Below are 14457 nucleotides of genomic sequence, written 5' to 3'. Positions count from 1 at the left end.
ACTAACCACCCCCACCCCCCCCGACACTAACCACCCCCACCCCCCCCCGACACTAACCACCCCCGACACTAACCCCACCCCCCCCGACACTAACCCCCCCGACACTAACCCCCCCGACACTAACCCCCACCCCGACACTAACCCCACCCCCCCCGACACTAACCCCACCCCCCCCCCCGACACTAACCCCCCCCCCCGACACTAACCCCCCCCCCGACACTAACCCCACCCCCCCCGACACTAACCCCACCCCCCCCGACACTAACCCCACCCCCCCCCCGACACTAACCCCACCCCCCCCCCGACACTAACCCCACCCCCCCCCCCCGACACTAACCCCACCCCACCCCCCCCCCGACACTAACCCCCCCCCGACACTAACCCCCCCCGACACTAACCCCACCCATCCATCTCCCCCATCTCCCCCCCCAACACAACGCATCCTGGGCAGACAATGACGCAACAATGCCTGCCCCTCCCCCATCCTCCCAGCCGGAGCTCGGACCGGGACCGGGGGCGGATGTGGATTTGTTTCGGGCGGAGCCTGTTGTTTTTAAAGTGATCATTAACTTCGAGATAGTTCACAAAATATCCGGGGAGCAGCTCCATGTCGGTCTGAGGGACAGGAGGGTCACTGAGAACGGGAAGCTCCAATCGAGAAACTACGGCCGTTGGAGCTCCCCTGAGGGGCTGGGAAGGCCGGAGCGCGGGGGCCGAGGCCTGAGCGAGGCCGGTGCCCGGGACCGCGGCCTGCACCGCGCCGAAAGGCGCCTGCCTGCCGGCCGGCCACGATGTCCATCTTCACTCCCACGAACCAGATCCGCCTGACCAATGTGGCGATTGTGCGGATGAAGAAAGCGGGCAAACGCTTTGAAATCGCCTGCTACAAGAACAAGGTGATGAGCTGGAGGAGTGGAGCGTGAGTATCCTGATGGCCATGCAGTTTGTACGGGGAATTCAGATCTCACCTCGCAGGTTTAATTAATTAATTTAAAAACCTGAAGAAGGGCTTATGCCCGAAACGTCGATTCTCCTGTTCCTTGTATGCTGCTTGACCTGCTGCGCTTTTCCAGCAACACACTTTCAGCTCTGATCTCCAGCATCTGCAGTCCTCCCTTTCTCCTCCTTAATTAAAAATCACACAACACCAGGTTATAGTCCAACAGGTTTAATTGGAAGCCCTAGCTTTGGGAGCGATACTCCTTCAGGTGGCTGTCGAGGTTAAGATTGTAAGACAGAATTTATAGCAGCAAGACTTGCAGTGTCGTTGAATGTAATATTAAACAAATTTAGCTAAATTATGTTAGTTTTGGTTCTTTCATATGTAAATGCCAGAACTTCTTTAAAGTTACATTCTCAAGATGTGATTTGGAGATGCCGGTGTTGGACTGGGGTGTACAAAGTTAAAAATCACACAACACCAGGTTATAGTCCAACAGGTTTAATTGGAAGCACACTAGCTTTCGGAGCGACGCTCCTTCGTCAGGTGATAGTGGAGGGCTCGATCGTAGCACAGAATTTATAGCAAAAATTTGCAGTGTGATGTAACTGAAATTATACATTGAAAAATTGATTTTGTTAAGCCTTTCATCTGTTAGAATACAGTGATAGTTTCACTTCTTTCATGTGTAAATCACAAAACCTTTTTTTAAAGTTGCATTCTCGGGTTAGCTGTTAACAATGGTGATAGCTAGAGAATATGTTGAAGGTGTTAGCCACCTGTGTTCTGTCTATGACCTGATGTTTCGGTTGATTCTAATCTAAAAAGTGAGATAACGGAGTTTTACATAAATTCATGCAGTTTTTGAGCTCAGAGTTCTACATGAATGTATGCAGTTTTTGAGCAAAGTGCAATGTAACTCTGCAAGTACAAATTCACCCCACAAAATATGTGTGCATGTGGGTCTTTGTGTGTGTGTGTCTGTCTGTCTGTCTGGGGTGGGGGTTGTGAGTGTGAGAAAGTGTGTGTGTGTAGTGAGTGCAGAGTGTCTTAAGTCTGTGAGGGGGTGCATGTGTGGGAGTGTGTCTATAAGGGTGTGTGCGTGTGGTGCAATGGTGATCACCTGTAGTGTGACATGAACCCAAGGTCCCGGTTGAGGCCCTCCCTATCGGTACCAAACTTAGCTATCAGCCTCTGCTCAGCCACTTTTCTCTCCTGTCCTGAAGTCCACCTTGGAGGATGGTCACCTGAAGGTTCGAGGCTGAATGTCCTGGGCCACTGAAGTGTTCCCCAACTGAGAGGGAACCCTCCTGTCTGTTGATTGTTGTGCGGTGTCCATTCATCCGTTGTCGTTGTCATAGCCTTTGCTTGGTTTCCCCAATGTATCATGCCTTCGGGCATCCTTGCCTGTCTATCTTATACAGACTGATTTATATTTCTAAAGTGGGATTTAAAGAATCTTACATGGATTTATGTGGAGTTTGAGCAAAATAAAATGTAATTCTGCAAGTAGAAATTCACCCCACAAACGTGTGGGAGCAGGGGAGACAGAGTGAGTCTTTGGGGATGAGTGTGTTTGTGAGTGTGTGTCTGTCTGTGAGTGTAATGGGGTATAAGTCTGAGAGGGTGCTTGTGTGGGTGAGTGTGTGGAGGTGTATGTGTGAACATGAGAGAGTCTGTGTGAATATGTGTGAGAGAGAGAGTGTGTATGGTGTAGTGGGGTCACCTGTAGTGTGACATGAACCCAGCATCCCAGATGAGGCCCTCGTGTACTGAACTTGGCTATCATCCTCTGTTCAGCCACTTTGCATTGTTGCCTGTTCCAAAGTCCACTTTGGAGGATGGTCACCTGAAAATCTGAGGCTGAATGTCCCCTGACTGGGAGGGATCACTCTTGGCTAGTGATTGTTACAGTGTCCATTCAGTTGCCGTAGCTTCTGCTTGGTCTCGCCAATATACCATGCCTCAGGGCATCCTTGCCTACAGCGTATGAGATAGACAGTCAATGTTGGCTGAGTCACATGAGTACCTGTTGCTTATGTGGTGGGTGGTGTCCCCACGTTTAATGGTGGCATCCATGTCTACACTCTTGACACATCCTGTAGTGTCTGCCGTGACAGGATTGTATGGCTTTAATTATTCTGCAGTTTTATATCAAATTTTGAATCTCAAGTAATTGCGTTTTTGTGGTTGAGACATTCTCTTTTTGATCAACTATTTACCCTTACTAGTGCATACATCTGTAAAATGTGAATTCAGAACAGAATTTTATGTATGATTTTGTTTGCCAGAGGTTTGATTTTCAATGGAGTTGTTGTGACACACAGTCAAACCCAGTCAGCCTTTTTAACCTTTGTACAGATAGACAAAACGGTAAAATTAAAACCATCCAGTGCCCTCAAAATTGACCCCAATAGTTCCTAATCAGACATTTGAATAACTAATCCCAAATCTACAAATAAACAACAAGGTAATCTTCTTTGTTCTGAAGAAGGGTCACTGGACCTGAAACATTTAGTCTGATTAAGTCCACATATGCTAGATGTGCTGTGTTTTTCCAGCAATTTCTGGGGATCTTTTTTATTTCCAGTATCTGCACGTCTTATTTTTTTTTAAACAAGGAAAAGTAATTTGCCTCTGCTTTACACCCCAAAAGCTTTGTTTCCAGCCCCATTCACATAAAAGATAAACAAAGAAACAGTTAAGGGATAACTTTAAAAAAAAACTGGGCCGATTACTTGAGTGGTTTTCATGATGCATTGTTTCATAGACATAGATGATGGTTACTCTGTTGATTTTTCTGAAGTTGTTAATCAGAGTCACCTTTGCAGCTCATTCAGATAAATGCAGGAACGTTTATAATTTTAGTTTTCTAATCTCTGAGCTTCCAAGAGCTGCTCATGGGAGGTTAGGCAAGAAACTTTCAAATGTTTGTGCTGTTGCAACAACAGCCAGACTCTCTCACAGGAAAACACAGTCCAATTCAAACTCTGGCTGCCTCTGCCATAAGGTTCCAGTTACCATTCAACATCTACCATCTGCTGGAATATAAGGTCTTTTCCAGACTTGGTTCAACTCATTCCCAGGGTTTGATCTTGTCAACTTCTATTTTTTAAACACAAGTCTCTTAATTGGTGACAGAGAATCTGCAGAACCTTTTGACCAAGAACCAACCTGGAATTCATTCATGAGGCAAAGCCTGGAAATAAACAAGAGCTTGCTTGGTCGTCATTCTTTTAACACCAGTTGTTGTCCACAGTCCTAAAGTCATCTTGAGATCACCATTCCCAGTTCACAGCTCCAAACCAAAGTCGATAAAAGAATAAAATCAAATAATGAAAAATGAATGCGAGCTTTAACAGAGTCCAGTATTGTACGTTTGACTTGCATCTCGGGGTGGGGGGGGTAGGAATGGGTATATGGTGATAGAAATAATTAGTAATGTTACATTCATAGATACTGTATGATAGTTTTCTTATTTAGAAAGGGAAGGATCGTTGGGTTTAATTCTATATGTATGAGTAAGCATAGTTCCCCATCTTAACATTTATTATTATGCATTTTTAGTGAAAAGGATCTTGATGAAGTTCTTCAGACTCACACTGTATTTACAAATGTATCAAAAGGACAAGTGGCGAAGAAAGATGATTGTATTGCAGCATTTCAGACAGATGATCTGACTGAAATATGTAAACAGGTTAGTTTTGATCAACTACATAAATCTCTGTTAAAACAATGTTTTAATGCATTTGTTAATAGATTTATTTAAATTCACAATTTTTTTTCAATTTATTTTAATGATCATGACATTGCTTGCAACAAAATTTAAAAATATGCTTTTTAAAATTCTTTTATGGGGTGGAAGCTTCATTGGCATTGCAGCAGCATTTGTAATTGCCCTCAAGGTGTTCATTTCTACTTGAACCACTGGAGTCTTTGTGTAGGTAGGCTCAAATCACTGCTAGGATTGGACTTTCAAATTTTGACCTGGCAAACTGAAAGAACAGAGATCTAGTTCCAAGAGTATGGTACCAAACAAGCAGACTGAATGGTACTGAGCTTTTTGCGTTGTTGGTGCTGAACTCCTCTCGTCAACTGAAGAATCACAGTCCTGATTTGTGCCTTGTAGATGGTGGACCAGGCTTTTGGGGGCTCAGGAGGTGAGGTGCTCCAATTTGACAAATGTCCATTAACCGTTAGTCTATTTCCAATCACTATGTCCCTTTATTCCATGAGCTATAACTTTACTCAGTTTGATTCACAAGGCAGACTTGTATCTGGTGCCTTTTTCAAGTTCATGAATGCAACACACAAACAGAATTACCTCTTCAAAGAACTTCAGGTTAATACTTTCACTGTCCTTAGATGCAACTCATTTGAGCTCCGCCTCTTTTAACGCATTCAAGGGATGTGCTTGTTGTCAACCGGGCCAGCATTTATTGCTTATCCCTGAATTCCATTGAGAAAGCAGTGGTGAATTATATTCTTGAGCTTTTGCAATCCATTTGGTGCAGGTAACCTCACAATCTTATTTGGTAAGAGTTTGGGATTTTGAACCAGGAGCACTGAAAGAATAGCAATACGTTTCCAAGTCAGGATGGTGGAGTGGAACTTGGAAGTGGCAGTTTTCCCATGTATCTGCTGCCCTTGTCCTTTTAGATGGTAGTGGTAGTGAGTTTGGAAGATGCTGTTTACATCTTGGAGATGGTATACCTACTTTGTGTCTATTCTGGAGTGGGTGAATGTTTGAATATTTGGTGCCAGTCAAGCAGTCTGTTTTGTCTTTTGTCCTGGATGTTGTCATGCTTCCGGAGTGTTTGAGCTTCGCTCATCCAGACATGTGGGGACAGTTCCACCACACTTCTGACTTGTACCTTGCAGGTGGTGGACAAGCTTTCAGGAGTCACTTCTTGACTTATTTGCTGCAGGATTCCTAGCCTCTAATCTGCTCCTGTAAATACTATTTGTGTGGCTAGTCCTGTTCAGTTTCTGGTTGAGGTTAACACTCAGGATGTTGATAGGGGATTTAGTAATGGTAATGCCATTGAATATCAAGGAATGATGATTAGATTCTATCCTGTTGGAGGTGTAGACTTGTGACTTGTATCACTCATGCAGCTTGACTGATGCTTGCCACTTGTTAGTCCAAAGCTGAATATTTTCCAGGTCTTTCTCCATTTGGATATGGACCTCTTCAGTATCTCAGGCGACACTGATGATGATTTCACATTGTTTAACACCAACAAACATCCCTACCTCGGACCTGCCCTCTGTCAGAAGGTAACAATGAAGCAACTGAAGATGGCTGAATTTGGAGACTATCCAGAGGAATACCCAGGGGTTATCCTGACCACCAAAACCATAACCATGATTCCCATTGACTCTTTGATGCCATGGTGCGTCAACTGCGACCTTGATGTCAAGGACAGTCACTCTCACCTCTGGAATTCAACTCTTTTTGTCCATTTTGGACCAAGGCTGAATGAGGTCAGGACCTGAGCGGCCATAGAAACCCAAATGGAGGGTTAGTGATCAGGTTGTTTATAAGCAAGTGTGCTTGATAGCATTACCGTAATTTTACTGATGATTGAGAGTAAGACTGATAGAGCAGTAATTGGCTAGGTTGGATTTGTCCTGGTTTTTACATACAGTTTCTGGCTGTTTCCTACATTGGGTAGATATCAGCTGTACTCTAACAGCTTGGCTAGGGTACTGCAAGTTTTGGAGGACAAGCTTTCAGTTCGATAGCCAGAAGATTATTAGACCCTATTGTCTTGGCAGTATCCTGTGACTTTACCCATAGGGCCCATAGTATTTGCAGTATCCCATGCCTTCAACCATTTCTTGATATCATGTAAAGTGAGGCAAATTTGGCTAAAGACTGACATCTGTGATGCTGGGGACATCCAGAGGATCCCAAGATGCATCATCCACTTCCCAGTCTGGATGAAGATGGTTGCAAATGCTTCAACCTTATATTTTACAATCGTGTTGGTCTTGCCCATCTTTGAGGATGTGGAAGTTTGTGGAGCTTCGTCCTCCAGTGAGTTGCAGGACCACAGAACTCCAATCTGATCTATTGTTTGTGGAATGTCTTAGTCTTATCTATCGCTCACTTGATCTGTGTTCTAACTTAACCAGTTTAACAGCTCATTTTCACGTTTGCCTGTTGTTGCTCCCTACATATCTCCATTGTCAATGGTTGTAAAACCATCTTGTTCACTATTGCCCTTTATGGAAGGAAATCGGCTATCCTTACTAGTCTGGCCTACATGACTCTGCTCTCAGCAATGTGGTTGGTTCTTAATTTATTGTCAATCCCTCGTCATCTAGTTATGTCCTAGCTAGGGATGCATATCCAGGGAACCAAAAAAAAAATCTTGTTTGGTGCATTTGTCATTTGTCCCTCCTTCCTTGTAGGTGCGATGTTGTAAATTTTTGATTGGCATGTTGACTGAAGAATGAATGAAAATGATCCCATTTAATTTAGTTTGTGACACTGGAATTACATTTACACATATTGGCTGTAATCAGAAATAGCAGATATTGATGTGGTTCTATTTGGTTGTGATTTGGATTATGGTTCTATTGCAGTAACTACATAACTACATTTCAGTCAGGAATATTTGACAACCACTTTATTTGCAAGCGGCCTCTAATAAATATAAAAATGCATTTAGCAGTAATGACCAGAAAAGCTGCTGAAAATAAAACTTTTTTTCATAACATTTCAGGACTAGTTATAGTTTTAAGTAAACTAAACTCAAATCTTTTGCATACCTAAATGTTTTCTTTGACAGATTCTGGTGAAGGGTGAACTACAAGTATCTGATAAGGAACGACATGCCCAGCTCGAACAGATGTTCAGAGACATAGCAACTATAGTAGTAGAGAAGTGTGTCAACCCTGAAACTAAGAGACCTTACACTGTAAACCTGATTGAGAGAGCCATGAAGGATATCCACTATTCTGTGAAAGCCAACAGGAGTACAAAACAGCAGGTAAATTTAACGAAGCATTAACAGGGATGAAATGGGTTTTTAAAATTTTTACAGAATGTATTTTGATGGTCATGGTCCTGAATAGTAAGTGAGACTTCCAAAAGTTATTGTAGCGGTTTCTTTAGAATGAAGAACTACTTCAGATAAATATAACCTGAAATAATTAAAATTAGGATTTTTATTTTACGTTATCTGAGTAGTTTCTTTGTCTTAAAAACCATATTTGCTGTCTTGAACTGCTCCTTGAAGAGTTTTGAAATGCAAATTTGAGGATTCGATCATTGAAGGACGACTTTTAAGTTTCTCGCATTTTTAGTTAAATTTTGGAATGATCCATTTACCTCAGTTGGTCACACTCTTGTTTCTCAAAGTTCAAATTCTATTACAGGCTTCTTTTAGTCATTCTTAGGATGCGGTAGTCACTGGCAAGACTGGCATTTATTGCCCATTCCTGTTTGCTAAATGGTTGTAGTCATCAGTTGCATTTTTCAGCACATCTTGTTGGTTTATGGTTCAGAAGGTACTAGTGTTGAAGGACCCTCAGGCAAGCAAACAAATTGAAGTTGGAGATCTAATAGAAATCAAACCTGTGAAACTGCTATCGAATATCAATACTGGACTGTAATTAAAATAAATCATTGTTTTGAATTAGTTTCATTATAACTTCCTCTTAATGGAATGATATTGTCATAAATTCTACCCAATAATAAATGACCAAATGTTTGAGATTGAAGTAATGTTTTTTTTCATTTCTTTTACAAAGGCACTTGAAGTAATAAGATTGCTAAAGGACAGTATGAAGATTGAACGTGCTCAAATGAGACTCCGACTCAGGCTCCCAGTAAAGGATGGAAAGCGTCTTAAGGAAAAGCTGAAGCCATTGATTAAAGTGATGGAAAGTGAAGAGTTTGCTGAGGATTTAGATATTGTAAGTTTCACTTCAAATTCCTAGGTTATTCATTTCCACTGATTTGAGATGAAAAGTGGACAATTTTATCCCAAACATTAGTCAAATTATTGTCATGTACTTGAAATGATTTATTCAGCATTATAGATAAGTGAGCCTTAATGTAAGTAGATTAAGTTGCAGAAAGCAAGAGGCAAAACACTGATCACGGCCTCTAAATGCTGTTAAAGTTTTAAATTATTGCCATAAAATAATAGCACCGATGATTTCAGGAGGTGAAACCCTGCACAGATGAGCAGGAAAAAAGAATTTTTTTCCAGTGTAAACTGCTCAACTGTCTCTGTTTAATGCTGTCAGCACTGGATTCACAGATCTCAGACTGCACAGCAGCTTGAGTGCTCAGCTGGTCTAGTCTGGAATGGCCAGAAGATAATCTGATAGATTTCAACTCCTGATTGCTCATTCTTAGCCCTAGCTAGGAAACATAACTGTGCAAATGTTAAGTTGTCACACATTGGGCTAGCTGTGGGTTCTGTCTCTTCCTGGCTTGTCATTATTCATGGTTTAGATTTGTATATAGCCCCTTGAGCAGAAGCAAACTCCATTAGACTTAACATCTTGCATGGAAGATAGCACGGAAGGACTGAGCAAGTTAAAAGTTCAGTATATTTTTCCACAACAAACCGGGAAGAAGTGAGACCATCAGAATTTAATTTCTGAAGATGAAACATGAGTTTTCTTTTCTGGGGCAGGAAAAATCCACAATTCCAAACAAAAGGCAGCATGTGATAATATTCATGACATGTCTTTTTAAAAATAAAGTTAAGGGAAACAAAAATAGGAAGACCAAACAGAATATGAAAGGAAACATTTTTCTTAAAGAACAAAAAAAGAAGAATTGGGGTGGAACCATTTTTAGGGATGAAGGTATCTCTCATGGTTGAGAGATAATCAGTTATACAGAGAAAACCAGACAAAGGCTTCCTGTGTCAGCAGGGGGAAATGGAAGAAAGGAATTTAAATAGCTAGCATTTCAGGAATGGTGATATCCAATTGATATTCATTGAGATAGATGTGCCATAAAAATGAGCAGTTCTGAAAATTAACATCTTTGCTGTCTTGAATACATATATTAAGAGTTCAGCAGACAGTGGAAATGAGGTTAGGAGGTTTATCTATATTAAATCATGAGGGGCATGAATAGGATAAATCCAGAATTAGAGGGCATAGGTTTAGGTTGAAAGGGGAAAGATGTAAAAGGGACCGAAGGGGCAGCTTTTTCAGGCAGAGGATATGGGACTAGATTGGGTTAAGATATCTGATCTGCATGGATTTGTTGGACCAAAGGGTCTGTTCCTATGCTGTATTTCTCTGACTCTACTTTTTAAAATTTATTATAATGTGAAGATCTTTTTCAGAGTTACTGAGGAAAATTAAGCATGATTTACAATCAATAATTTATTATTGAAAAAGGATTAAGAACAATTGGATTAATGGTAATAGAATTGGCAGATGTGAAAAGTGCTTTTTGCTATGTTTCTATCAGCTGGTTTACATCACTTCTGCTTTTACTTTTTAGGTGTGTTTGATTGATCCTGGTTATTTCAGAGAAATTGATGAACTAATCCGAGGTGAAACGAAGGGAAAGGCTTCACTGGAAGTTCTTAGCTTAAAAGAGGTGGAAGAAGGGGATGAGAAACTTGAATAAATGTGAAAGCTCTAGTCATCCAAAGCCAATAAACTACTTAAGTCTCACAGCTGTGTTAAGTTTTCTTAAACTATACTTGTACAGGTGACCATATTTCTTCAGTGGAAACTCAGAATTAATGAATGAAGTGGCAAATATAATTTTTAATCCTTAACCACTTATTTAACATATTTTCTGGTGTTCAGATTGAGTTTTTCTTTTCTTACAAATTAATTATTTAATTAAAATATATTAAATACTGAAAGTGTTTTTTTAATCATTCATTTTAAATGCTAATGGAGGAGATATGTAAAAGCAGATTTCTTTGTCCTGCATGGGGGTGTTCTTGAATGTAGTTGGAGCTGCTTCTCTCCAGGGGAAAACATTGCATCTTGACTTGTCCCTTATCAGTGATATCTAACCCTGCAGAGCTTTTCTGAGTCACTCACTGCAAATCTTACTCTCCTTTTACTCGCTGTTGCAGGTATAATTCAAACCAAGTTGGTCCAGTGTACACTACTTGTCAAATTTGATCTTTGGGCACTGGGTATTTAACAAATGTGATTTCAAGGAAAGATAACAATTGTCATTTAAGTGTAAAGTTACATGCTACTTAGAGTCATAGAAATGTACAGCATGGAAACAGACCCTTCGGTCCAACCCGTCCATGCCGACCAGATATCCCAACCCAATCTAGTCCCACCTGCCAGCACCCGGCCCATATCCCCTCCAAACCCTTCCAATTCATATACTTATCCAAATGCCTCTTAAATGTTGCAATTGTACCAGCCTCCACCACATCCTCTGGCAGCTCATTCCATACACGTACCACCCTCTGCATGAAAAAGTTGCCCCTTGGGTCTCTTTTATATCTTTCCCCTCTCCCCTCTCACCCTAAACCTATGTCCTCTAGTTCTGGACTCCCTGACCCCAGGGAAAAGGACTTTGTCTATTTATCCTATCCATGCCCCTGATAATTTTGTAAACCTCTATAAGGTCACCCCTCAGCCTCCGATGCTCCAGGGAAAACAGCCTGAGGCTGTTCAGCTTCTCCCTGTAGCTCAGATCCTCCAAGGAGAAAGTGAGGACTGGAGATCAGAGCTGAAAATGTGTTGCTGGAAAAGCGCAGCAGGTCAGGCAGCATCCAAGGAACAGGAGAATCGACGTTTCGGGCATCAGCCCTTCTTCAGGAATGAGGAAAGTGTCCAGCAGGCTAAGATAAAAGGTAGGGAGGAGGGACTTGGGGGAGGGGCATTTGGGAATGTGATAAGTGGAAGGAGGTCAAGGTGAGGGTGAGAGGCTGGAGTGGGGTGGGGGCGGAGAGGTCAGGAAGAAGATTGCAGATTAGGAAGGCGGTGCTAAGTTCGAGGGATTTGACTGAGACAAGGTGGGGGGCGCGGGGAAAATGAGGAAACGAGAAATCGGAGTTCATCCCTTGTGGTTGGAGGGTTCCCAGGCGGAAGATGAGGTGCTCTTCCTCCAACCGTCATGTTGCCATGGTCTGGCGATGGAGGAGTCCAAGGACCTGCATGTCCTTGGTGGAGTGGGAGGAGGAGTTGAAGTGTTGGGCTACGGGGTGGTTGGGTTGGCTGGTCTGGGTGTCCCAGAGGTGTTCTCTGTAACATTCTGCAAGTAGGCGGCCTGTCTCCCCAGTATAGAGGAGGCCACATCGGGTGCAGCGGATGCAATAGATGATGTGTGTGGAGGTGCAGGTGAATTTGTGGCGGATATGGAAGTGTCCCTTGGGGCCTTGGAGGGAGGTGTGGGCACAAGTTTTGCATTTCTAGCGGTTGCAGGGGAAGGTGCCGGGAGTGGAGGTTGGGTTGGTGGGCGGTGTGGACCTGACAAGGGAGTCACGGAGGGAGTGGTCTTTTCGGACCGCTGATAGGGGAGGGGAGGGGAGGGAAATATGTCCCTGGTGGTGGGGTCTGTTTGGAGGTGGTGGAAATTGACACAGACATTTATTATAAACCAACCGACTCCCACAGCTACCAAGACTACACCTCCTCCCACCCTGCCCCCTGTAAAAACGCCATCCCATATTCCCAATTCCTTCGTCTCCGCCACATCTGCTCCCAGGAGGACCAGTCCAAAACCGTACCACCCACATGGCCTCCTTCTTCAAGGACAGCAATTTCCCCTCAGACGTGGTCGACGATGCCCTTCACCTCATCTCTTCCACTTCCTGCTCCTCCGCCCTTGAGCCCAACCGCCACCAGGACAGAACCCCACTGGTCCTCACCTACCACCCCACCAACCTCCATGTCCAACGTATCATCCGCCGTCATTTCTGCCACCTCCAAACAGACCCCACCACCAGGGACATATTTCCCTCCCCTCCCCTATCAGCATTCCGAAAAGACCACTCCCTCCATGACTCCCTTGTCAGGTCCACACCGCCCACCAACCCAACCTCCACTCCCGGCACTTTCCCCTGCAACCGCAAGAAATGCAAAACTTGTGCCCACACCTCCCTCCAAGGCCCCAAGGGACACTTCCATATCCGCCACAAATTCACCTGCACCTCCACACACATCATCTATTGCATCCGCTGCACCCGATGTGGCCTCCTCTATACTGGGGAGACAGGCCGCCTACTTGCAGAATGTTACAGAGAACACCTCTGGGACACCCAGACCAACCACCCCGTAGCCCAACACTTCAACTCCCCCTCCCACACTACCAAGGACATGCAGGTCCTTGGACTCCTCCATCGCCAGACCATGGCAACACGACGGTTGGAGGAAGAGCGCCTCATCTTCCACTTGGGACCCCTCCAACCACAAGGGATGAACTCCGATTTCTCGTTTCCTCATTTTCCCCGCGCCCCCCACCTTGTCTCAGTCAAATCCCTCGAACTTAGCACCGCCTTCCTAATCTGCAATCTTCTTCCTGACCTCTCCGCCCCCACCCCACTCCAGCCTCTCACCCTCACCTTGACCTCCTTCCACCTATCGCATTCCCAACGCCCCTTTCCCCCCCCGCCCCCCCTCCAATCCCTCCTCCCTACCTTTTATCTTAGCCTGCTGGACACACTTTCCTCATTCCTGAAGAAGGGCTGCCGCCCGAAACGTCGATTCTCCTGTTCCTTGGATGCTGCCTGGCCTGCTGCGCTTTTCCAGCAACACATTTTCAGCTGAGATCCTCCAACCCTAGCAACATCCTGGTAAATCTTTTCTGAACCCTTTCAAGTTTCGCAACATCTTTCCGATAGGGAGGAGACCGGAATTGCACACAATATTCCATAAGTGGCTTAACCAATGTCCTGTACAGCCACATGACCTTCCAACTCCTGTACTCAATACTCTGACCAATAAAGGAAAGCATACCAAACGCTGCCTTCACTATCCTATCTACCTGCGACTCCACTTTCAAGGAGCAATGAACCTGCACTCCAAGGTCTATTTGTTCAGCAACACTCTCTGGGACCTTATACACTTAATGGTAAGGGCTGCTAAGATTTGCTTTCCCAAAATGCAGCACCTCAAATGTATCTGAATTGAACTTCATCTGCCACTTCTCAGCCCATTGGCCCATCTGGTCCAGATCCTGTTGTAATCTGAGGTAACCCTCTTTGCTGTCCACTACACCTCCAATTTTGGTGTCATCTGCAAACTTACTAACTGTACATCTTATGCACGCATCCAAATCATTTATGTAAATGGCAGAAAGTAGAGGACCCAGCACTGATCCTTGTGGCACTCCACTGGTCACAGGCCTCCAGTCTGAAAAACAACCCTCCACCACCACCCTCTGTCTTCTACCTTGGAGCCAGTTCTGTATCCAAATGACTAGTTCTCCCTGTATTCCATGAGATCTAACCTTGCTAATCAGTCTCCCATGGGGAACCTTGTCAAACGCCTTACTGAAGTCCATATAGATCACATCTACTGCTCTGCCCTCATCAATCTTCTTTGTTACT

The 14457-nt window shown here is 43.9% G+C and overlaps 1 protein-coding gene across 1 annotated transcript; it reads left to right on the top strand.

Moving 5' to 3' along the window:
* Positions 1-468: 468 nt before the first annotated feature.
* sbds (SBDS ribosome maturation factor) lies at positions 469-10603 on the top strand. Its single transcript, XM_072589557.1, has 5 exons — positions 469-919; positions 4508-4637; positions 7741-7941; positions 8705-8869; positions 10428-10603. Exons 1-5 carry the CDS (start codon positions 792-794, stop codon positions 10554-10556), a joined length of 753 nt encoding a protein of 250 aa, XP_072445658.1. The 5' UTR covers positions 469-791; the 3' UTR covers positions 10557-10603.
* Positions 10604-14457: the final 3854 nt, after the last annotated feature.

Source organism: Chiloscyllium punctatum, chromosome 19 (assembly GCF_047496795.1).
Source record: "Chiloscyllium punctatum isolate Juve2018m chromosome 19, sChiPun1.3, whole genome shotgun sequence".
NCBI lineage: Eukaryota > Metazoa > Chordata > Chondrichthyes > Orectolobiformes > Hemiscylliidae > Chiloscyllium > Chiloscyllium punctatum.
Note: the sequence above shows the minus strand (reverse complement) of the source record. Positions and strands in the feature narration are given on the sequence as shown.

What these genes read in the sequence shown, in the direction of transcription:
- sbds (XM_072589557.1), top strand. Translation starts at nt 792, where the DNA reads ATGTCCATCTTCACTCCCACGAACCAGATCCGCCTGACCAATGTGGCG. An exon ending in TGACTGAAATATGTAAACAG is followed by an intron (nt 4,638 to 7,740) that starts GTTAGTTTTGAT and finishes TTTCTTTGACAG; the next exon opens with ATTCTGGTGAAGGGTGAACT. An exon ending in TTGCTGAGGATTTAGATATT is followed by an intron (nt 8,870 to 10,427) that starts GTAAGTTTCACT and finishes TTTACTTTTTAG; the next exon opens with GTGTGTTTGATTGATCCTGG.